This window comes from Anopheles funestus, chromosome 2RL, assembly GCF_943734845.2.
Source record: "Anopheles funestus chromosome 2RL, idAnoFuneDA-416_04, whole genome shotgun sequence".
In the NCBI taxonomy this organism is placed as follows: Eukaryota; Metazoa; Arthropoda; class Insecta; order Diptera; family Culicidae; genus Anopheles; species Anopheles funestus.
In genome coordinates, this window is record NC_064598.1 from 50849534 (window position 1) to 50874513 (window position 24980).

The following is a 24980-nucleotide window of genomic DNA, read 5'->3' on the forward strand; positions in this document are numbered from 1 at the left end:
TCAGTAATCTAGTCGGAAAGCTTTAAATCTTTTAAGAAACTTTTAGAATTCCAGGAAATGGGCAGGATGTCAGATCTATCTCGACATTCAAGTTCATTCAAACATTCAAGTTCAACTTGGAGGAATACACTGTCATTTGAAAATGAAAACAATAAAATATACATTTTATCCTGATTCTTCAGTATGTGCAAATATATTTTGTGATTAGGTGGGATTTACATTAATAAACACAGACATTTTTTTTGTCCATAAATTTTGATCCTGTGAAACTGTAATAGTGATTTTTTTTGTAATTTATTGTAAATAAATGACGCTTTATTAAAGTGTAACAAATGTACATATTTCATTGTATTTTTTATGATCCAAATATTAATCATTACTAATACCTACCATTTTTGCAACCATTTTAAACGTAATTATAGTTTTATAAATATTTTATACAATGATGATTTTTACTAAGCCACAATTATGTACTCCATCTATGCCCAGTCTCCCTTATTCTGCTCATCTCACAACAGTCCTTCTCACCATCTCACGAAGAAATGGGATGAGTATGTTGGCAAATCTTCCAACCTCATCCAGCTCATCTTAGGCGAAGATCGGCACAATAAACATACCGAAGGTACTTCCATGCACAGCCACCGAAACATTGGCCGCGATCGCCGTGAGCGATCGCGAATGAGAAAGAAAGTTGATAAAACAGTCGGCGCGCACCGGAAACCGGCTCAGTTTGATAGAAACAGCGCGCCACTGAGGACGCGTACGATTGTTGCGCTTGTTTTGCCCGTTGAAAGGCTTCGTTCGTGAGAATCATCTGGCGGTAGGCTTTACGCGAGCGAAACCTACACGTGAACCCCTTTTTTCCATGTGTACGTGAGTAGTGGCGGCAAACTTTCACTGCTTTCCCATTCCGGTGTTTGCCTTCACAACCGGGTTTCGTCGTCGGATCGCAGCCCATAGCGAGTGAAACAGTGAGCAGGAGAGCAAACAACGGAGCTGTGGTTTCTCGAATTGTAGCGCTAGTAGCCGTGGTTGGTTGAGCGAGTGCGGATAAACGAGAGTGTGTGTTTACACGGTGATTAATTAGTGAGCTCTAAGTGGATAAAGGTACACTCAGCGGGAAGGGACAAAGTTTATCTGAAGGGTGTTTAAAGTGGGATGCAGTGTACGCACTTTACTGAGATTCTATTGAACGGCAGCTTCTCGCTTCCGAGGATATTGGTGATCGTCTTTTCGGATTGATAAACGTAGCTGACACAGATCACACGTTCGTTTCGGTGCACAGGTGGGTCAGGGTGAGAGCGAGAGATTGTCCCAAAAAGTGTAATGAAAAAGTTTGCGCAAAGCAGTTGGACGACTTTCAAGAAGTAATGCGTAGACAGAAACGTTCAGAAGTGTTCCGAGATACGGGTGCAGGGAGCCTGTTTGGTTTGCTAATATTTCGCCGTTCTGCTTTCCACGTTGTATGACATCTGAGAACACGAGTGTCCCGTTTTACCAACACAAGGAAGACAAATCAAAGGGGATGGGGGTTTCTCTTCAGCGAGAGAACGGAAAGAGAACGGTCTTAACAATGACATATAAAAAAAACAAATTACCGAAAGAGATTCGTCAGTGGTTTGGGATACGAAAAGGAAGAAATCGTAGTAGCGTGGATGACATACCGGAACGGACCTGGTCTCAACAAAAGGGTTACCGTTGGAAGAAGGTATGGGGGAATATTTTTCTGTTGACCGATTTTGGACGAGACCACACTGACCACATTTATTGTGTAGCTGTGCTGGGTGTGGGGTCCGTGCGAGTGGTTTAATTAATTCACCCAAAAAGGTTGGGGTTGATAAGCGATGGCTAACGGAATGTTTTCGGTAGGGAAAGACAAACGGTACTGCGTTGGTGTGGTTTGGTGTGTCTACGACCGAAAAACTAACTGCGTATTGGGACAACTTTTCAAATTCATTCAAATCGGAGGAGAATTCTCATGTTACAGCTCCCGGTCGGAAGAAGGTTGTTCGGACAGTTTGACGATGTCAACAGATGAATTATATTTTATGCAAGATTTGGAGATAACAATGAGGAATGTTGTAGAAAAACACAACACTTTCCCTACAAAGCTTCGTTGAGAGTGTCAGCTTGATAGTGGCGCATCCGAAGCACTATGATGGTATGCATGGTGTCACTTTGAATGCTTTTAGAATCATGACAAGTTACTATCAAGCATGTAGCTGTGTATGAAGAGATTGATTATTACAAGGTTTTCAAGTTGAATTTGGAAAGTTGGAATCATGTTTGGATTGTCTTCCAGAAGTCTAGTTCTAGTTGTACTAGAATAAGTCGTGGTCCTTCCATTTTTAGTTTCCGGCTTTTGTAAGTTGAAATCGACTCTTTTTGAACCGTTCTCAATTCACAAATTGAAGAGTTTACAGTGTGTCAGTCGACAACATTTTTAAAAGAATTGAACCTATCTAAAGTTCCAGAACTACATTGACAAATTCTAGTCCAACTAGTCGAAGAATCCAAAGATGGTTCCAAAATTTTCCACTTGCAGTAGAAAGCTCTATAAAATTGCATGAACGAGCACTTATACTTTGGGCAAGAAAATAACAGGAACTGAAATTGTACAAGGAACGCTTTGCAATGATAATGATAAAGAATTTCATCCAAATGAGCTTACTGATTGCGACTGCTCATTAAAACCAGTTGAACACCATTCAATACGCTTAAAAGTGTAATTTAGTGGAGAAGTCTTCTTTCCTTAAATGCCTCGTATTCTGTTTTCAATTACACCAAACAATTACAGATGAAGAACGTTCCAAAGAAATAACATGCGTAATCGAAGCATTTAGATCGATTTTTTACCAGTTGCTCGAGCAATTTTATCAATCCCAACCGATTCGATCGAGTCGACGCTAACCCACTTACCTAAATTGACACCGAGAAGCCAATTCGAGTACGTCAAAGTCGAAAAGACATACTCCACTGACCCTGTTCGGAAAGAATAATGAAAAACTGGACGGGACGATAAGGGAAAAAACAGGAGCAAACCAAAAACGTTAAAATTATGAGTAATTGATGAAGTTTTTTGTATTTTTCAACCAGTTACCCCGCTTACAATGAGGCAGTGAATGTACCCAATTTCTGGAGTCGTAGCTTCCGTTTTGTGTTCTGTGGTTGTGCTGTTCTGCTTATTTTTCGTTTGGTTGCTTGATCACCTTTAATTGATGGTTTGATGCTTAACGCTTACGGGGAGGTTATTGTACTTCCGTTCACGCACAGGAAGAATCCGGAAGAAGGTGGCTGAAGAATGTTACGATCATCTTGACCCACCTAACAGCCGCTAATAAATTATCATCGAGTCGATCGTTTAATTTTTTCTTTCACCTTGGCGATACCAATGCTCGGTCGAGATGCTCTGCTCTGAATTTTTAGCGGTAAATCACCGCTTATCCATCGTCGTTTCTAGCGTGCAGGAGATCGTGGGCAAGAATGTTTCTATTGGGATGTATCGTTCATATTAGCCCATCATCGACAGGTTTTTTCTCCTTTTCCTCGGAATTTAGGGGGTAGCATTGAACGGTGGAAAATATGAGGTTGAGTTTTTTGTTATGTTGGGTTTTTACCTGATAGCCAGCCAGTTTTAGGTAGCTGGACCATTTCAGCACCAGAACGGTATCCGGGTGTTTGATGTTTCGTGCAAAGTCATGATATGTTAAAAGTAATTGCATTTTAATTCTATCGGCATTCCGAAGCAACAAAGAATGCAGGGAAAATGGACCGTTGGGAAAATTTCGTTAGTTTAAAAAAATGTGTAAATTAATTTAACAGAAAACTCGCTCGGAAAATTTCAAAACTATTCGGGCGTGCATAAGGGTGCATTAATTTAATAATTTATACCTAGTTGTTCGTGATATGATTTCTTTTAAATTTTTTGAAGAACAGTTTCTAGTGTTTTGATCAACGAAGAATCAGACGCTAAGTGTTCCGTACCATATATGGCAGGTTAGATACTATAAAAAACAGACTTTAAGTTTCACGTACACTGCCAAACGAAGGAGAGGTGTGAAAAATAACAGTAATCTATAATAAAAATACAACCGAAAGGTTAATATGCTTAAAAGCTTTCCCTGGAACAGTTTTGTAATTATCAATATGATTCATGTTATGAAGAATTGAATATTATAATGTGCAAATTGTTTTTTTTTCTTTCCAAAATTAGCAGCTGAAAGCAAAGCCGCTAGTGATGTGCGGTGCACGAATGCCAAACTGAAAAATACCGTAAAGCACCCGTCATATAAAAGATCAAAGGAGAAAGCGTCATACTGGTTGGATTGAAACATATCGGGATTGTATTTTTTTCTGCTTTTGTTATCATGCATCGATAAGACACTTGTATGATCTGCACCTTTCTATAGTGAAAATAGTCGATTGAACGAACATTCGATTGTGGAACGCAAAAGGTACTATAGTTTGTGCCTAGTTGGTCATGTAAAGTGCGCTGGGCGAGAAGTGCTCCACATGGAGTGAAAAGTAATACTCTCGTAGCTAAACACTAAATGATCAGATGATCGTTGTCCAGCGTGATCGCGGTGAGGTGCTAAACAGTGCGTGATATGGGAAAATTTAACTAGCAATAGAAAGAGATAAATAAAAAAAAAGCATACACCATAGGCGTGTGATCGAAAGGCACAGTATCGTAGTGGAAAACTTACTGGAAAAGTTACTTCACCGTTTCGCAGTGTGATCGCTGAACGTTTTTATGCTCCTCCCCCCAGGGGGGTAGATTTTGAATATTTACTAACGCCAATCCACTAGGCCGCAGGCATTAGGGCAGCAATTGTTTTTGTTGTTGTTTTGTTTCTTTTTAAACCATTTTTAAAAGCATACTATCAGACGAGCAAATGCACGCACAGCACTGGAAGCCATTGGATATTAATTGCCACCCTTCCGTACAAGCGCGCGTGCTGGAAAAGCTTTCTCGTTCACGGCCACCAGCGGTCATTATCACTCTCGTGGCCGCGATCTGTGGCCCGCGTGATGTAAGTTTGCAGCGGAAATGCAGCATATGTGTGTGGTGTGGTTTGTTAGTAGGGAAGTAGGTGAATATTAATGATACGCAGTACGATCGTCGTTAGTTTTCCCTGCCGACGGTATCGGCTGCGAAAGATGATTCTGATTAATTGATTAATCAATTAATGCAAGATGCGAGTTGCGTTGGGTTGAAAACGAGGCGTGCCATTTTGTACGCCTATTATCGCTTTTGCCCATCCTGTCGTCCGATCGCTCTAATAGTTTCAATCGATCGCGTGTTTTGCCGGTAGCATGAATTGGGAAATCGGCCGTTTGGCAGGTGAAATTAACGCCCAATTCGATTACCGTTTGATTAAACATGTCTACGGACCCGAATTGGCATCGTCCGGCTGTAAACAAGGAAAAATTATCTCCATCTCATCGTATCGGAAAAAACCGGTATGTTTGAAGACACTTCCATCATCTGACGCCAGAAGAGCCATCAGAAACGTATGATAGGAATCTTTCTTACCGTACCTACTTGTTAGAGCTATTTACCGACAAGTTGAAGTTTCTCTAGCCGGTTAAAGATCGGTGCAGGGGGAGGGAGGCGCCATTGAAGATGTGGTCTAACCTTCTCCCGAACCGGTGCCGAATCGGTTTCACTTTTCCAAGTGGAAATAAATAGAAAAGGAAGTGCACACATACACTTCGACCGCTTTCGCAAGCGACGAAAATTAGCGATGCATCCACGGGTGGCCAGCGTGTTTTTATTTTCGGTTTGGTTGAAATAGAAATTACACCGGGTCGAAATATTTGAAAGAGGGAACACCCTGTAATTAGGGATATGGGTGCGGGGTTATTTTGCTCTTGAAAACCCTGCAATTGTAAACGATCCAAATGTTTTTGTACCATCAAACTAATGTGAGATCGGCCATTACCGGATCGTGCAATTATTTATCAATGAAAACCTTTCAAGTGGCTACGGTCTGAAGTAAATCCGTACTAGTTTCTCCATGTGCAAGAAAATGTATCCCAGAAAAAGTAGATCCATGTGCTTAGAATTCCATCTTGAGGTTTCCAAAAAACTTGCGTGGTACTATGCTCTGTTTGCGCTGTTGAATGTCGGTCAGCCTTAGATCGTTGAATGGTGTATGTTAGGTAGCATGTCAATTGATCTTTTCTCACGAGTTGAATAGTTAACAGGTGGCGTAGTTTTTCGACATTTAAACAAAACTCAAACAAGAAAATGAAAGCAAAGCACAAAACTATTAGCGTGTCAGAAAAAAAAAAACAAGACAAAACATTGTGCATGTAAAATTAGAAATTTCTTCATTGACATGTGCATTACACGCCCATTTGTAACGTATGTAAAGTTTCTGCGTTTATACCCTGTCTCACGGAAGGAAGGAATCGACGTGGAACGAAAGGTCTACCGTATCGGAGACGTATTTAAATTTATGGACAACTTATAGAAACACACGCAGAGGTATACAAAACAAAAACAAAAGACGATCCAGTAAGACAAGGAAGTTTTGAAACGTTTCGAGTGCATGATCCACTTTCGAATTTTGGGACACCCATCAGGAGCATCCTTTGCATGGTAATAAATGGGCATATGGGTGTATCTTATCATCACGTACGCATGGGTCATCAGGCTGAACGGTGCTGCATCTTGGAACGCGAGGTTTGAAATCCCGTTTGAGTGGATAGAGAAATTGGACAACACTCAGCCATGTTCCAACATCTTCGGTAGTAGGCTGGCCAGTTCATCCTACACCCGCAAAGGGATCGGGCGGGAATTTTCCTACATCTTTTGTACCGCTCGAACAGACGGTAACCGGTATAGTCGTACTCGTGACATCAGCTGGTAACGTTCACTTTCTGCTCTTGATACTGATAGGTAATGTCCTCTTCTATTGCAGTTGTACAATCCTCTGAGGATTGCCATGGTTTGATAAACGGATATTAAACGTATGGCGGTGTAGTGCGTAGTGGTCGCTTGTGAGTGCTTGAAGAACATTGTGAATATAGTGAATAGGAAGAAAAACAGATCTTTATCATAAGAAGCATTGCTATCATGAAACAAAGTGCACAAAGTGAGACATCGGTAGCGCCCGGCAATATCGGTAGCTACGGGATGTTCAATGGCACCGGAGGACACACCAACACAAACAACCGGAAACGACAGTTGGTGGAATCGGGTGCATTCGCACTGTTTGCATTGACCGTGGCAGTGCTGTGTACAAGTGTTAGCGCTACAACGGAACCCACCATCGTGAATGCTACGAGTGTGACGGAGTTCCCGGTGAGCAACTCCAGTACCGGCCGTGCCAGTAGTCGACCGATGTTCTCTACCGGTAACCATCTGTGGGATGCACTGATTGCAGAATGTATGCGTAAGCCAACGTTCGCCTGCATACAGAAGAACGTGTACAGCTTCCTGGGAGAACAGCTGGATGTGGAGAACGTGAACTTTACGAACCGTGTGCAGTTCCTACGGAATCGGGTCGATTTCACCAAGTACACGCGTGAAGCAAACGACGCCAACGATGGGGAGGAGGACAGCGAAAACGAAATCCCGGACGCTCGCAGTGGTAAGTAGCTCGGTTTGAGTGTGTGTTTATCTATGGCATATGGCGTAAATCATCCTCCCTTGTAATGGGCCTCCTTAACTTCCCTTTACGACACTTCGTACACACGCACGTGCGTATCGTGCGCGTGTCGTATGCATGTTTTGTCGTTAAAGTTAGTAAACTTGACGGGTCATTTCGTGAGTTCCGAAACGATAAAAGGTTAAGTACGTTGGCAGGCAGGTTTTTTGTTGTGAGCCGTTTCAATGGTCATTGTTTGGTATGTACATCTTACTTAGTTGATATTAGATAACAGCTTTTTTCAGTCGTTTTCATATACGATTGGAGCATAGTTTGTTTTTTAGTTTATTTATCATAAAGTGATGTACAAATGAAGTGAAAAGTTTAGTAGAAAATAATTCAATTAAATAATAAAATAAAAAATGAAGTTTTGCCTGGGTTGTACGTCTTTTTACGTGAGCTATAAATCAATTGGAATTCAATTTGAAAATGTCTTTCAATACTCTTGTCCGGCTTGCTCGATCATCACAAAACCCCCACATCTGAAAATTACTCTGCAGTGTCCTCCATTGTATGCAACAGGTTTTAAATGGATCGTTCCCTTTTGAGTGCTGTTAGTGAAACATTTTGTTGCCAGCAACCTGGCGCAATAATGATAATGATAGATGGTTGGTTCCGGTCTCGCAAAGAACACGCTTTCGATAGATTAGTCGAGCGTCTGTCTTCGGTGTGCGCTGTCATTTCATCGCCCGCCTGACCAGATCAAGATCAACTCACTCCCATCCCAATTAGGAAGCTAATCATTTTCTCATCCCAGCTGAACGAAAGTGTGCGAGTACTTTCGATACGGTGAGGAAGACCGGGCGCGGACCTGATTTATGTATGCCGATGAAGATGAAAATTCTAATGCCCTGCTCCAGTGTGTGATGTTACACTTGCACTTGTTGTCGGTGGAGCAACAACAAAGAAGCGCTGAAGTGAGTACGCATGGAAAGCGAAACTGCACGCGTGGCCCAGTCTGCATCTCGATCATTTGCCCTTCCTGGAGGTCGTGTCAGTTTAGCTAGAACCGGTTTCTGGCACGCACCGTTGCGTCGGAAGTCCAGTGCCTTCCTTTCGTGCCGCACGGTGCGTCCCGTAGCCTAGGCGGTTCCAAGCGCAAAAGGCAAAACGGGCATCGTACGCCACCAGTAACACAGTTTTCGAGGAGGCTTTTAAGTTTCAGCCGGTTTCTTCTTCAGTCGTGCCTGGTCGGATTGCATACATCATCATGAAAGGAATGCTGCAAACGGGAACTGGTGGACGGGAATGGTAAATGAGATGCACTTTCCATTCAGCACTATGATGGTGTTTGGGTGGAAAACGAACGTAGGGAGGCGTCGGTGTAAGAAACTTCTCATAATCGATCCCTTCCTTGATCTCGAAGCGATGAAAGTGGCCCCGGTAGATCCCGGAAGGCGCCCTTGGGGTGTCGCCTCTTTGACCTGTATTGATGAAGATGCGTTTTTACTATTCTGTGAGCTCATTTGCAAGCGTATCTTACGATGCATAACTATTATTAGCCTTAATAGTATTGGGTGAAGCATAGCAACGACCAACGATGTCTTCCTGTTTAGAGTTGGGTACTGAAACCCTCCTTGACGGAAGATTGACCACATCCGATTTGATTCACGAGATTTAAATCATGCCTGTGCCGCGCTGTGAAAAGTGAAACTCAGCTCAACACTTTTGAATCACCGCCAAAGCAGAGAGGGTTCGTTTTTTCGGTGACGGTACGTGACTGCCCGTGGGATCGCTAACGGAAGAAAGTTAAATAAAATCAAAACAAACCGCAGAACAGGCACCACGGTGAGCAGAGTCACTCCTAGGGAAGAAATCAAGTGTTTGATGGCGATTTGTGTGAACAAATTTCATCATTTGCTTTCGATGGTAATGACGATGACGCACTCTTACGCTGATTGTGCCATTTACATTCCGTTGGCGATAGGGAAAACAAAACAGCCGCTCCACGTACGCGCGACTTTTCCAACGAAACTGGCGCTGGCGAAAGGAAAATTGACCAAAAATTTCTGTCCATTCAAAAGCAATTTTTATGGCGATCGCCAACCACACTTGACGGTTGCTGTTGCAGGGAATGGGCATTAACCGACGGAGAAATTGGACACTTGTTGGGCGGCTTCCCAAGTCGTACGAGATTTGTCGGTGTAAAATCGAAATTGACACATTTAGCCTCGAAACTGAGCCCTTTTTCTTTGCGTTTACGTTTGTAACGGCGAACGATTTCATCTTAGACAGTGAAAAGGCTATCAAATAGCGGCTCTTCATTGGGTGATGGTGCACTTTGAGCAAATTGAAGTATTACTGCTATTTGTTATCTTGAGAAACCATTTGTAACTGTATGCGTCCCGGAATGCTTAAGGCGTACGTGCAGAAAAAGGCAGAGAGTTTTCTACTGTTGAATTGTTTACTTCTTTTTTTTTTTCGTTGAAAAATCACCAAAAATTAGACTGTCCTACTTTGAGTGACACAAAAATTCAGTTTGCACACAGCTGGCAAATAAGCAAGGGCGGATGAGATTGTTTTGGTAGAAAGACATTAAACAGGAACATAAAGTTTGGGGAATTTAATTCTAATTGCGGAGCGGTCATCTTGCGTTTGACCTAGAAATGGAATTAAATTCGGAATGTGGGTTTTAATGCGTAATGTAGTTCACGCAGTATTAGAGCAAAACAAAGGTCAATGGGTGGATATATTCAACAGTGTGTTTGACGACTTCAATGAAAGGAAAAGCTCGGAAGGTACTGTGTTTCTTTTTTATCTTTTTTTCTTTTGCTCACTTAAGGGTCTTTTGATAGTATAGGGTTTACAAAGAATTTTCTTATCATTTTTAAAAGCTTTAAAAAGGAGAACCCGGCACCGATCTCATTTGTGTCGTCTTCTTGGTTTAATGACTTCTAAAGTAATGCCAGACATATCTGTCTTACTAGACTTATTTTTACCACATATCCGGAAAGTCTCTCCTTGCTATTTGGACGACGATCCTGTTGGGATTTGATATCTGATCCTGTCTTACGGAACCAGCGCCGTTTCTCACATACATACACCACCTGTCCGCTCTCATTTGTACTAGTGAGGCTAAAAATATGTCAAAATCTGGATATTTTTGTAACGTTTTGGTATAATCTGATACTACGAAATACCGCTAAGTATTTAAACCATCAGTGGAGAATGATATTAGGCCCAACAAAATCATTTAAAGCTAAAGGAAAACATAAAAGGAAAAACATCGAAAATATGTGACTAGATACTTGTTAGCAAATTTGACAGCCATTTCTACCTAGACCGTGTTAGAGATAAGACTGATGGCAAGTCTCCGATCTACCGATTGTTTTGGTCAATTCAATATGCTCTTTTACCGCAATATGCTTCTTTTTAGTCGAGGTAATCAAGACGCTGGAAACTTATTTGTATACCCAATATTGGCTGATTTTTTGCAAGATTTAGCAATTTTAAAGAGATCAAATCAATTTGTTTGTGACAAGATGACTCATATGAGTTAATTTAAAAATCTTGAAGCATTATTTCTAAAATAATGAATAAGGTTTTGAATGGGTTAGTTGAGGTTTCAGCTTTATTGTTTGGTTTATTTTTTTTTAATTTATTACATTTGTTTAAAGGAACCAGGTTTGACAGATCGTTGGGCACTAACAAAACTGTTTTACAGTAATCTCTTTACCCTACTTAATCTCAAAACACGAATAAACTAATAAATTGCATTTATCCGGTAACCCTTAGTAGCTCGGTATCTGTCTGATCATGCGGACATTGTGCGTATTTTTTAACTTCATCTATTTATCTGTAAACAAGATATCCAGCAGCGAGGTCTGGATGGAATTCGATACTTGTTTTTTTAATGACTATGACTAGATTCACTACCATTTAATAACCGGGACGCTTTGATAAAATATTCAAAGATATTATCATCTGTACTTCATTTTGTCAGAAATGTATTAAAATGCTATGAAAGCGTTAAATGAAATAAATATGTAAAATTTTCCTTACGTTTATTCCAAATACACACACTACCTGAAGTTTGTGGACACTTCAATGACAAGAAATGATGATAAACGAACAACTCTCATATTTACTCTCTATGAATTTCCCCACTGGAGTAGTAAGTGAAACTGCATACATGAAATTGTTCATACAGGAGGACCGGTTCGTATCGATGCGGCCTGCTCACTATCCTCCGTTTTTATTCATCCCGCCTGCGAACCTTTAGTAAGGTGTGGATAAACACGGACACACTGTTACCTGGCGAGTGAATCGAATTTCGGTGACGCACACACACCCAGAGTTCGACATCTTCAACTTTCACTTCTACCGGATACCAACTGACCGGCGACTGCATCAACAGCGCCTGTCTGTGGGGATTCTCTTTTGCAAACTTAAAGTCGTTTTTTGTGTTTGTCGATTTCACAGCATTCGAACCGTCGTCACCGATCGAAGAGGTCACTACGGCGCTGCGAGAGAAGAGCCTCAAGTTCATGCTAACGCACGACGTCAGCGTCCAGATGCCGGAGGTCATGTTCGATGGTGCAATCTTCCGCATCCAACCACGAGCCATCGAGGGTAATGGGATGATCGCGAAGCTGGAATTCGTACCTCGCACCGAGCTAGCGGAGGCCCGTGGACACGGCACACCCAGGATCCTGTTCAAGAAGATCAGTAAGCAGCTACCTAACCAGGATCCGGAGCAACTAATTCATTTTAATTTGCATTCCTATTTGCAGAGAAATTCTTTCAGAACAAGCTGCTACTAGCCTTCCTTGCGATTGTGCTCATCATCAAGATCATCAAGATTAAGGTGATGTGGCTATTGCCACTGTTGGTCGGTGTCGGTACGGCCAAAAAGCTGGTGCTGAAGTTCCTGCTATTCCTGTTCCCGGCGTTGGCGCACATATTCAAGCTCTGCTCGTACTATCACGCGTCCTACCACAAGCCGAACTTCCACCATCATCAGCACCACATCAACCATCTGCACACGGTAAGCTGACCCACAAATTGGCCGACGGCCGACTTCCGACTTCGCACCTAAGCCGGAGCGCTTCCATTTTGTACTATATCGGTCAGCAGTGCCATCCAGTGCGTCCGTGGCTCAATTATTGTATAATCTGCTGCCTATTAAAACCCATTCACCCGGCCCGGCTGGCTGACCTCGAGCTGGTGCTGGAAAACGGCGGTCGAAAACGTACCGAAGACAGCGTACAACGGTCGACCACGGAATTTTCACGAAAAATGGAGAGGGGGCCTAAATCGCATCCCAAACTCGGTCAAGAGTTTGTTGAACCTCGTACACACACGGGTGTTGTTTTGGGGAGTTGAATTTATGTCTGACTGTGTGTATGGGATGTGTTTTTTTTTTGCTGCGGGCACCCATGGTAGACAATTTACGATTACAATCGTTCACCATTTCGCGCCTTGCACATGCCGGTTTACGTTTTTTTTCGTCTTCTTTTTGGTACCTACGGTGCACGCTTTAGTGCGCCACCGTTTGGGGGTTATGTTGGTTCCGGCTTTGTGGAGTATCCAGCCACACCAGGGGCGATATAATCTTCGCTCGAAACCTGGGCGCTTTTATTTTGCTGAAGTTTCACTTCCTATACGCATATTGAAGGAGGATCTTCCCTGACTGTTAATAGGTCATCGGTGAGTGCGTAGGGCGCGCATTCCCCGTTGCGAAGCGCTCGATTGCAGCAGATAAGCCCAACGGACCTGACCAACTACGTCACGAGAGGAAATCTCTCAATCTGTGGGGAATCTTTTTTTTTGTTGCTGCTGTAGGAAACTCAATTTGGAAGCCCCTGATTCATAGCTGCATCTCTTTTTCATTCGGCTGTTTTGCAGTTTTATCCACACGAGCACGCTACTCCGGAGTTGATTTACACGAAGCCTCCACGAGGTCATCCGTCGGAATTTTTGCACGGAGCACCGGTTCCACCCCACACGCACTATCAGCCGGAAGTGAACTACGAATTTACCGCTCCTGGATTGGGCTCAGAGTGAGTATACTTCTACGAAAAAGTTACTTAATACAATAGCTTGTTGTAGGGTGTAGGTAATAATGAATGTTGAATGTTGTTTCTTACTGGTAGACTCTTACAATTTGATGCACATTGACAAAAAAAACGACATGCACATTAAGATTTCACACAAACTTCTTTCCTTTCCTCGTAGCACAAATGAAAATTTGATCTTAAGCTTGGTAAAATACTTCTCTTAATGCTATCACTATTGTCTGCTGTATAACAGTTTAAAGAAAGAAAAAAACAATAGAAAATAATAATCGTGACAGCTTATCTAACTCGTAAGTCAAAATGTTTTCCACCAACTTCCAAGTAGTGACGTTTTGTTGCTTCCTTCTAGCTTCTATCAAAAGGCATTGTTTAGGGGTTAACTTTTTCCCAAAAACGAAATGTATAAGCGTGCTTTGCCTCGAATCGCTCCGGAGCACAACTAATGATTCCGTTTTTCTCCCCATATTCTCCACATGATTCATATCGGAGTCCCGGCCGTGCGTTTTTTTCTTCTTCGTTTGTTTTTTATTTTATAGTTCACTCTGGCACAATGTCTTTCCGGAGCTGAGATAACAGTATCCACCGGTTTACGCCGGTCTGCCAAGCTGCTCGATGGCACCCTTTTCCTAGCTTTCCTTTGTCAATTTGTATCAAAATTAAGCACTTCATCCGTAGTCCTCATTTTCGTTCCATCTTCATCTTTAGCTTGCCTGGTATATTTAAGTAGTAGCGGTGGGTCAAACTAGCGGTAGCGATTAATAATTGGTCATTGGTAATTGGTGGGTGCGTTTCGCTTCTTGGAAATTCGGCCACTAACACATCGGGTGGCATGCGGGAAACATATCACTAGTTCATATTCATTATCTGATAGCACACATCTTAATCGCAACAACGTAACACGAAAACCATAAGCAAAGTTCCATAAGCGAGTCGAACCTACAACAAACCTTCTTTGAACGCAGGTTCATTAGCGATAGAAACTCGTACGTAGACACATCGTTCAAGCCAAAGTACGATGACTTGAACGATATCAAAGCATGGGGTTTGGGCGAAAGCACAAATACATCAGCACCACAATCATCGCCATACTTCACCTCGCCGCCCACCTCCCCCAATGGTGCCGTCGGTGGCAGCGGCAGCTACAATGTAAATCCACTCACGCAGCACGCCGCCAGCAGGTAGGTTCCAGCGCTAGGCTAACAGGCTGGCAGGCATAACGATTTATGCCGAGCACACCTTACCATCCCAGAGAAGCAAAAAAAAACCCTCATAGAAAACCAGCCCCCAAAAACCCATGTTCCGCGATTTCGGAATCGGTCCTTGTCCTCCATTACTACTCGCGATGTTCTTTCCCCTCATGCACGTGATTAACATCATCTGATCATCCATCCATTTGTGACTAAAATCAAACCAACCGGGAACAAAAAAAACCCTCTCCTAAATCGATCATCCGAGACACTAATTACATGTTCCATCACTAACATCCAAGCACTTGGTGAACAAAATGTGCGAACTAAGACCAAAAAAAAAAAAACAAAAAAAAAACAAAACATCTCATCATAACATGCATCCACATCTGCTGCGTTTCTAAAGTAGTTTCGATCAAGAACCAACCAAAGCCACATCATGTAGCGCACTAAAACAAAACACGATCAACTTTCGCAGCATTGTTGTAGCAGATTACGATGTACGGGCTTATCACGTTCGTTCAATAAAGTCTGACATAGCATACCGGCTTAGTGCAGCTCCAGCAACTCCTTTCTCCCAAGTTTGATAAAACGCATTTCTCCTCGGCCCAGACTTTAAACCAGTGCGTTACAATGGTCCCAGAAAGAGACGATCTGATGTTGCTAATTTGATTGTCTATGTCATACGCATTCTTTTTTCATGTCTCTTCACGTTTTATTATTGCTTTCGACATTTTGATGCCGAGCGTAGGGTCCACAGTCCGAAACCAGTGTACGGACCGCCAGGATATAGCTCATCCGCCCAAAAACGGATCCCAACCGGGGCGGCTACCTCGATCGCGGCTCAGTACGTGTCAGCACCATCCGGACCGACGTTATCGGCGGAAGAACAGATTGTAAGTATCACACGGAGTAGTATATCGTGAGTTTTAAACGTCATAGTTCCACAGACATGTGTACCGTTTTCTCCAACCAAGCGGATGTTGGCTGAGAGCGGTAGCGTACGTTATTGCGTGCTGAAGAGGGGATTGAAGGCGGTATCCAATTATGAGTCACATGTCACAGACGAAAGTGAAACAAAACCACAGAGCATAATAAAACCCATTCGGTAAAATGGGCGATGCTGGCAAGGTAAACACCAACACGCTAAGCGTTGTCATTCCGGTGAAAACCCCAACCCGCTGTAGTGAAAGTGTTTGCAAGTGCATTGCCAATTGTATCGCCGGTGATGATGATTAAAGTGCAAATGGCATGCATAATCTGCATAAGTCACTGGTTGCTGGTTACATTCGGATGCAAAATAAGAAAGATAGCAACACAAAAAATGGCACAATGGAATGGATTATGATTAACCGATGGAAAGCGTTGATTTGCTGGTTGTCTATGAATCTCGTAGCGCAGAGTAATTTTGGTAGTAGTTTTGTGGTTTGCTGTACTTTTAGTAATGACATTCAATTATTGGTTTATCTACCTTTTAAATCTTTGCTTGTGGTACACATCTTGTTGTTTATTTAATTGTTTTCAATGTGGTGAAAATGAGAAGCTATTTGTTTGTGAACTAAACATGTGGCTTAGGAAGAAAATGATTATAGCTTATTTTTTTGACAGACAATGTACGGTTCAAACACAACAATTTAATGTTTTTCTATCATAAACTAAAATTTATCTTTATATGAGTTTTGTATATCTTCCGCCTGAAGTTAATAGTATACTTTAGGAAAGTAGATCAAAATCTAAAGGCGACTGAGTTTTGATATTTTTTTTTAATAATTGAAACAATTTTTCCTTTTCCAACAATGCTATATTTGTTGAGATTTTTAGAAAACTTCATCGATTCTCTTGCTGTTCTACGACAACTGATTAATGAAAACATACGATTAATAAAAACATTAATGTTTCTAGAGTGAACGTTCTTACTCATTAAGTATTCGGAGAGTTTAATTCGTTGCAGTGTTTTCGTCGTTGAACGAAAAAATCGTTATGTGAGTGAAAATTTTGCATACAATTTATATGAAAATTTGAAATCTCCGTTCCATGCCAAAATAATTCCATTTAAAAAATTATATAATATTTACTATAAACCTGATAAAATGAAATTGTTACTATAAGACACTCTAGTAAATTATACTCTTAATTGGTTATTTTTCACTTCACTTACGTTAGGTTAAACGAACAAATGTTTATATCGTTGCTTGAGTAATGGCCATCAGGATTGCTGTATTTCTTCCTGGAAGGAAAGAGAGAGAGAGAGAGTGGATCCATTATGGATGAAAGTGATTCATCCGGATTTTTGTCCCTGCTTTAATTTCTTTATCCAAATGCTTTTTAAGCGAGATTATATTTGTTTAAAGTGATATTTTCTTAGCATTTCGATTTGCTTGTTATGTGAAAAACTCGATCAACTATGTTGAAGTTCACTGTTTTTCATTCCGTTGATGACCGTAATGATCAACTTGTATTAGCCTCGGCAACATTGAAAAATCTCCTACGTTTGAAGTTTCTATAACATCATTGTACCTTATTTTCTCGTAATTTCCATCTTGATAAGGAAATTCCTCACTGTTTCCCCAATATCTTACTTTGCTCGCGCCTAACAGATTTAATATATTGTGGAGGAGTTGGAAATTGGACATTAGAAATCCCGAAGACATTATAGGAAATAAGGCTTGTAGGCAAAAAGTGTTTTTTGCTAATGTTTTTCGCAATGGCTGTTACGAATTAAATGATAATTCGTTTGAAGAATGGCTAAAATCCATCGATTGGAAATCTCATTGGAAATCATACTGGAAAATATGATATTTTGAACGACTTTTTATTGGTTCGTCTCGATACCTACTAAAGGCAGCTTACATGGTCAGTGTTTAATGTGTTAGTAAAGTAACGCTTTCCATTGTTTCGTGCTGCGAACTCTTTCTCCATCAAACGTAGATTAGTTTCGCTAAACATAATCACATCTCGGCAGCCGCAGTGTCATATAATGCCGGCCATTAAATGGAAGAATAATTAGCAATCATAATCCCCTTTCAAATGAAGGTCACCTTACCTGGTGTCGTTCGCACCGCTGACCCATTCCACTGGTGGATCGTTTGTTTACACGTACGGCCTCGATTCATCGTCGCTTCCGGTGGCGATGGGGAACGTACAGCAATTTCATGGGCAAACGCATTTCGAACATCATCAAACAGGCACGCACCTTGTAGACAGCACTCGTGGACATACTTTCGATCGACGCAACAAGCCAATACGACATACTTTCTCGCGCACTGGAAACAATATCGACGCGGCGGGATGTGTGGAACTAATAATCGGCCGGCAAATACATGATCGCCATTAGCAATGTTTTGGGCTGATCAGCCTAAGCGTATGCCAATCAACACATATACACACAGATCCTGCTGCTCATGGTTGGCCGAGTAGCATTGTATACCAACCGGGGCGTTAATTGCATTAACACATTGATTGGCAATTTGTGATCTACGACCCCGTAGGATGCGGTGCAATATTTCCATTTTTCAGAACTTTCACTAAATGCCGGTTTTGCGTTTTATTTACAGATACGTGAGGCTCAGCGACAGGAAGCGTACAGGATAGCGCAGGAGCAGAAGCTGATTTCTAAACAGCAAGCGATCGTTAATCAGCAAGCCTACGTACAGGAAGGCGTCACACCGCGGCCAGTCGATCCGTTCTACAGTCCCATTTTGCAACGGTTGGACAAGGTGTTCAATTCGCTCGGCATTGTCGACGAAAGCTGTCGAGAGCGGCTCGTCTGCAGCATGTACAAGAGTCCTGTCAAGTACAGTCCACACAGCAACTATGTATCGGCAGAACTCAGCAGGTAAGCGAATTTAATATTGAACCTTTTCAATCAAAGACAATGCGTCAGGACAAGTAACGAACATGTAGTTATACGAATCTCGAAAAATGAAATCAGTAGCAAAAGTGTTTACTCTGCCCCCAGTTACGGGAGAGATCACTATGAAGTTACGTTGCTGAAGAGCAGATCTTGGCACACGTCAGATTAGCAAACGCATAACAATCATCTATTAGCATTATCATCGTCATCATCATCATCATGATGCTGGTGGTATGGTGAGCCTTCACGGTCACGAGGTTGGCTTGTTTCTGGCGTGGGATTCCACAGCTCCCAACAGCGTTTGATGCATGAGAATATGCCACAAGTCCGCCTCTGCCAGATTGTTGAACCTGGAGCATGTTTGATCAATATGCTCGTGTGTACGGGGAAGCTTTCACACGCGTTACGTGTGCGTTATCCGGCTGCTGCGATGTTGGTTTCATTTTCGTTTTCCAGAATAGATTAATTAACAGGTCAGTGGCCGCACACAACCTCTGATAGAGCCGGGTTGAACCTTTCCAGTTTGCTGGTTCGGGACAACAGCAGTTGGTCCGTTGGTCCTCCCCCCCCCCCCCGCCAGCTGGAAAACGAAAGCGAATTGAGCGAGGGTCGCCATATAGGTGCGCAATTAGTGGTGTCCTAACGGGACAGTGGCCACGAACGGGATGGAATGGGGATCGGGGAGAGAAAAGTAGGAGCTGATGAGCCTCATTCCTGCTAAAGTACTTTTATTAGGATGAAGTGGATGCGTTATTGTGGTACGCGTCAGCAAAGATAGGAAGCGTTAGCCCGTGGCATCCGGAGCTTTGCGGTGCGCCTGTTCTTGCGATGAGTTATTTGCGAACAGATTGATGGGTGCATTTTGCAATTTTAGAATGAGCAGAGAGCGATAATGGACTTTCTCCCGGGTGGATAATGCCGCCACAGTTATGGGTAGTGCCTGGACTGGTGCTTCATGAAAATGGATTGTTTGCGGAAAATGATTGAATTGTAATTGCAGATTGCTTTAGGTTGCTGTATTGCGTGTTAATTGATAAATTTATAGGGAAAAATGTATTTGTTGATTAATGTTTACACAATGCATTATTAGCTGTTGTGGAGAATGAATCACATTCCATATCGTTTCATAAATCTAACACCAGCGCATGTAATTTAATGCGTTCACTGGACTTTAATCAGTTTCAAACAAACATTAATTGGATCATTTATTTGTTAAATTTATCTCAATCGCGAGATAATTTATACATACGTTTTGAGGTAATTTTGAGTGTTGTTTGAACTTTTGATCTTTTTGAAAAATATATGATAAATATCATCAGAATAGTTTAATCAAATTGTCTTTAGGACATGGTTTAGGATGGTATAAAATTTTCCTTTTTTTTACTAAAAAGCGCTGGTACAATTTAAAAAATGGAACAAAGAGATAATAGATATTGAAAAAATTTAATTAACCTTTAAAAAATATCACACCTTTGCAGTAACTGTGTTGTTGGCATATAATTACCATACCGTTTGACCGAAAGTATTATCATGCTTGATTTTACATGGTCATTACACTTGGAACATTTTTAAGGAGATAATTTCGCATCTTCTTCCACTCGTAATTTTGTCTTTCCTATCCTGGTTATCGTGACTAAGTTAATCGCCATATCTGCTAGCGATTTATTTCCCTGATTACCAAAAGTACGGCTTCCGGACTTTTTTTAGTGGTACTGAAATTAGCGGCTTCTGTAGGCAAATGAACAAAAAAATACCCCAAAAACAGCATAACTTGCGGAACACCCTGTTGTTTTTAATGGGTTTTCGGGCCGGTAATTATTACTAGTAGCGAATGTCGTACTCCCTGAATTCCCCATCGTAAAATTTGCACAGATGACAAATAGGTCCAGCAAGTAAGCAAAGCAACAATGTATGGAGTTAGAAATCGAAAATGAGGCCACTGTGCATATGTGGCTGCCTAATTGGCGTACACGAAAGTGCGCAATTAATTTCCCACCAGATGACCTTTTCCGCTACTGGTGGGCTAAATTGTTGGATGCCTTTTTTATGACTTTTTAAAACTATGTTTAATGTCCTCGAGAACAGGTGAAAACTTCTGATATCATGAGGAGAAGAAAAAAAAAACTCCCGAATGGACCAAGAGAACTATGGAACGGAAGGCAAGAGTTATTTTTATGGTAGAATTAATAGCATTTAACGTGCTAGACATATTTCATGAAATTATTAATCCGATGACCTTGCTGCTATTCTTCGTATGTATACGTTCCGAGTGCATGTGCATCGAACGTTTTATTCGTCTGTACCCAACCACCAGCATTGTTGAAAGTAACAAAATGGTTCGCAATAGAAAGAAATATCTGTTTCCATGTTTTGAAGCGCAATTTGTACGCCCTTTTCTTTCACCGACGCTCGAGTCCCGGTACCGGCGAAAGTGGCCAGGGTAAAGCGACCGGGACCGTGACACGTGAAGCAGGCCGTTTCCATCGGCGCAATGAAAATTACACACATACTTGGTCATGCTTCGCTGACCAGTGAAATCCAATGCTTTGCGCGAAGAGACAGAGCTACTCGAGGCACCGGTGTCTAACCACAATACCTGCAGCGAGATATCTGCAGCTAACGGGGTACCATTTGACGGCTCGCTCTCTATTGTTTAGGCGCCTAGCAAAACCCCGTGTTTATCATAGCTGTCAACGGAGGGTAGTAGATCGGAATGATATAGCTGGCTCGAACATAACACCACGAGGAGGTAATCGTTAAGACTCGTATTGCTCGGTCGGAACGTATGTGTGTGCAATATGCCGAATTTTATGCGTATCAGAAACTTCAAACAATGGAAATAATATACTGCTATAAGGGTTGTTAAATTTGGTAATGAGTTTCAGACGTTGACGTTGATTGAATTTAAAGTTTAGAGTAACTTTCAAAGTTAATTTCAAATTCAAAAAAGTAGTTATGAGATAAATTAACGGTTTGATTGCAACATGTAAAGATTCAACAAATATATAACAATCTGTTTCTTGCATTACCATTTTTTTAAGCTATAGTTATAAATTTAAATTGATGCAAATAAAAATATAAATTGAAAACAAAAATCTAGGGTAGATCAAATCTATGGTAAGCTTAAGTCGACAATTGAATTTGTTGTCGAGCGTGTTATACGCCTGAAAGTATGCAATGTGGGGCACAATGATCTGGTGAAACAGATCACAACCTAGGTTTAGTTTCAATTACTTTTTGACCCATTATTCTATTATTTATTTTGAATTGTACACTATTACATTGAGGTGATATGATTAGAAAGTATTTTTGACTTATTTATCATCTTTTATTCCCATTTCTCAGAGATGCTTCGGAGCTTCAGAAACCAACGTCAACGAACGCGGCCGTTGTTCGATTCTACCGATATGTTCAAGCAGCACGTGACGGCCAAGATCAGCGAGATTGTCAACGAATCTACTCCCAGTGCACGATCAACATGGAGAAGAAGAAAAAGTAGTACAGTACATGGATCGCGATTTCGTACGACACGTTGAAGCAGACACACAAATCAGCAGTAAACACACAACGATCTATCGACACATACCTCAAAGGACATGTTTCTTACTCTGTAAATAGCTCAGTACATAACTTAGGGAAGACTTCGCCACTTGTGTCCATTTGATCTGTTTTTTCCAATTTCCTCAAGCCTTCCTCTAAGAAGCAAAAGCAGCGTAGCGAACGCATCTACTTCATCGCAATCAGGCTAGTTTTAAGGCGAAAGGTTTCACTCAGGCACAAATGGCGCGCTGTGCGTGTAGTGAGATAACATTTTGGGTGTAGGGATAAAATTGATACAGATGTAGTAGTGGCACACAAGCAAACATGCGTGAAATAGTTTGTACGAATGGAACGGGAGAGATGAATAATTGTAAAGTGCAAATGAAAATTAGTTAACGCGGTCGGCAGGGTTTTGGTTTCTTGAGCGAAGCCCGCCTCGGACAACAAAAAACTCTCGGAAGCAATCGGAAGGTTTCGTGTTATTTTTCTCGGGCAACATCTTGCACTGTAGGCCATGTAGGAGTCCCCATTCGGTTTGACCCCGGGGCACGTTTATTTATTTATTTATTTATTTATTATCTTATTTATTGACCTATTTATTTGGAGCCAGGTGGCCGAAGATAGGACGAGTGAATAAAATGTCTAAAAATGTAGGTGTCTTTCAGTAGTAGGGATAGAACATAAAATGGAAGTGCACTAAATGGGGAAACAGAGCGTTAGTGTGCTGACTATGGCACAATTATTCAGGAAGAAGTGAATAAAATTTCATAGAATAAATTAGAAAACGTATTTTTTCTTATTCGCTGCAGCACTTACAGAACGAACGACATGTATGTAATGCGTATAGTTTTGAGTAAAATAAATAATTTATTCGTTCATCATCGTTCGGGAAATAAATATCTTAACGGTTTTGCTAGTTATAGCTGACCGGCGTACGCCTGCTCGTGAGCATCCATAGATCGTTTCTTCCAGGCTGGTGGAGCGTCCCAGTGCACATGCGGTGCATGATGATCGATATGATGATCGACGTGATGCACATGGTGGGGTGGTGGGTAGTGAACGACCTCGTAATTGACGATCTTTGGTTTGGCGAATTTGAAGATCATCATGGCACCGGATAGGACAAGCGAGAGTAATCCAAGAGTCATGGCCTTCCAGGTCTTCAGTGCGATGAGAGCGAGTGCCATCGGAACTAGTACGGTTGACTTGAACTTGATGCCCAGCAGGAAAGGAATCATGACTTTCTTCACAAAACCACGTCCTGGAATGGAATCAACACAGACACGTTGAGGAGGATTAGGATCGTTTCAAGTCAACTGAAAACTCACCTTCTGCGACGTTGCCTTCCGTGAGCGGAACTATCAAATTGTCGGCGAGTCCTCCCTGGAGTAACGTTTCGGGAATGTATGCACGAGCCTCCTCAGACGCTAGTACGTCGGGTGGCGTCATCTTGAGGGCGTGTGTCGAAAGGAAGCTATCGATGTTGTTCAGCAGTCGCACCACACCAGCACTACGTTGTTGTTCAGTATCGGCAGGCTTTTCGGGATCCTCCGTACCGGTGCGTACGATCGTGAGCGAGTCGGTAATGGGGATTTCGTCCTGTTCGGCCACATTCGCCATCCAGGCGAGTGCCTTCGCTTTAGCACACTTGAGCCCATGTTCACTAGCAAGACAGGTACGGTAAATGTCCGTGGCAAGTTCGGCTGCTGATCGTGGCTGGCACTGGGTGCCGCTCAGTGCTAGCGACACCACCGCAAATATGACAAACGAACGCATTTCTTGGGGTGGACACTCGCACACTTGAGGAAAAAACAATAACTACCAAGAAGGGAACTACACTATCCACGGTCCTCGTTGACTGATTGACACGATGAGTATGAATTGGTTGGATTTGATTACAATGGATTTTATATCGCGAACCTATGAGCTGGGGAGTCACATTCACCGTCTCTCGTCCAACATGGTCTGGCGATTAATTGTCCCTACCAACGGACCATTGGCTTCCTTTTCCATTACGCTACTACGCACTTGATAAGCTCACCAGTAACGCACGCCAGTCGGAGACGGAGTGGGAAATCGTTTCCAAAACTATTACACCTCCCTCCCTTGGGGCTTATCTCGCATTACCTTCGTTCCGAATCGTTCAACGACGTGGACGGAATGTAAGAACAGTCGAAATTTCTTCCAGCACGCGTCATGTGTTACGCCCTGGAACGCACCAGAAGCAGATCTGCTCCCGTCCATCATTGACATGCTTGCCGTGTACGCGCCGTACCGTGTGAGGTTAGCTTAAGTTCCGATACGGAATGGCGCATTTTGGCACTTCCGTAGAAAGCGAGAGTACACGATCGAGGAAAAGTGCATTAAGAGGCATGGAAATGCACAGCATGATGTGCGTATGATAATCGTACGGTACTACATTGATCAGCCCTTCCGGAAGGAGGCAATGGTGAGAAGAAAATGTCAACTATATTTTGACTGTTACATAAATATTATAATAAAGCTCACGACGGAAGCGCCACGAATGCTATGCAAGAAGCTTGATAGTTATATCCAGAAAGCATTTATATAATCGATAGATTACGTTGCTAAAAAGTAAAACGAAAATAAGATTGATATGATGATGTTCGGTTTGTGATTTGAAGGTTCGCTCATTATAAAATGAAAATCGTCATTTAAAAAGTATTATTGATAAACTGATATAAAAAATAAGAAGTAGTTCCAA

The 24980-nt window shown here is 42.0% G+C and overlaps 2 protein-coding genes across 7 annotated transcripts; one reads left to right on the top strand and one right to left on the bottom strand.

Moving 5' to 3' along the window:
- Positions 1-437: 437 nt before the first annotated feature.
- Positions 438-23065, top strand: LOC125766294 (uncharacterized). 6 transcript variants are annotated; one of them, XM_049432107.1, is made up of 9 exons: positions 438-873; positions 6930-7601; positions 12081-12326; positions 12392-12645; positions 13506-13660; positions 14638-14853; positions 15614-15758; positions 18417-18697; positions 22061-23065. In XM_049432107.1, exons 2-9 carry the CDS (start codon positions 7085-7087, stop codon positions 22212-22214), a joined length of 1968 nt encoding a protein of 655 aa, XP_049288064.1. In that variant the 5' UTR covers positions 438-873; positions 6930-7084; the 3' UTR covers positions 22215-23065. The 6 variants fall into 6 exon arrangements, with proteins under 6 accessions (XP_049288064.1, XP_049288062.1, XP_049288063.1 ...); XM_049432105.1 differs by having other exon boundaries at positions 438-869; XM_049432106.1 differs by having other exon boundaries at positions 438-820.
- A 14-nt stretch (positions 23066-23079) lies between these two features.
- Positions 23080-24320, bottom strand: LOC125766295 (uncharacterized). Its single transcript, XM_049432112.1, has 2 exons — positions 23584-24320; positions 23080-23516 (listed from the first exon to the last, which is right to left on the bottom strand). Exons 1-2 carry the CDS (start codon positions 24029-24031, stop codon positions 23173-23175), a joined length of 792 nt encoding a protein of 263 aa, XP_049288069.1. The 5' UTR covers positions 24032-24320; the 3' UTR covers positions 23080-23172.
- Positions 24321-24980: the final 660 nt, after the last annotated feature.

What these genes read in the sequence shown, in the direction of transcription:
- LOC125766294 (XM_049432107.1), top strand. Translation starts at nt 7,085, where the DNA reads ATGAAACAAAGTGCACAAAGTGAGACATCGGTAGCGCCCGGCAATATC. An exon ending in ACATCAACCATCTGCACACG is followed by an intron (nt 12,646 to 13,505) that starts GTAAGCTGACCC and finishes GCTGTTTTGCAG; the next exon opens with TTTTATCCACACGAGCACGC. An exon ending in TATCGGCGGAAGAACAGATT is followed by an intron (nt 15,759 to 18,416) that starts GTAAGTATCACA and finishes TTTTATTTACAG; the next exon opens with ATACGTGAGGCTCAGCGACA.
- LOC125766295 (XM_049432112.1), bottom strand. Translation starts at nt 24,031, where the DNA reads ATGCGTTCGTTTGTCATATTTGCGGTGGTGTCGCTAGCACTGAGCGGC. An exon ending in GGAAGGCAACGTCGCAGAAG is followed by an intron (nt 23,517 to 23,583) that starts GTGAGTTTTCAG and finishes ATTCCATTCCAG; the next exon opens with GACGTGGTTTTGTGAAGAAA.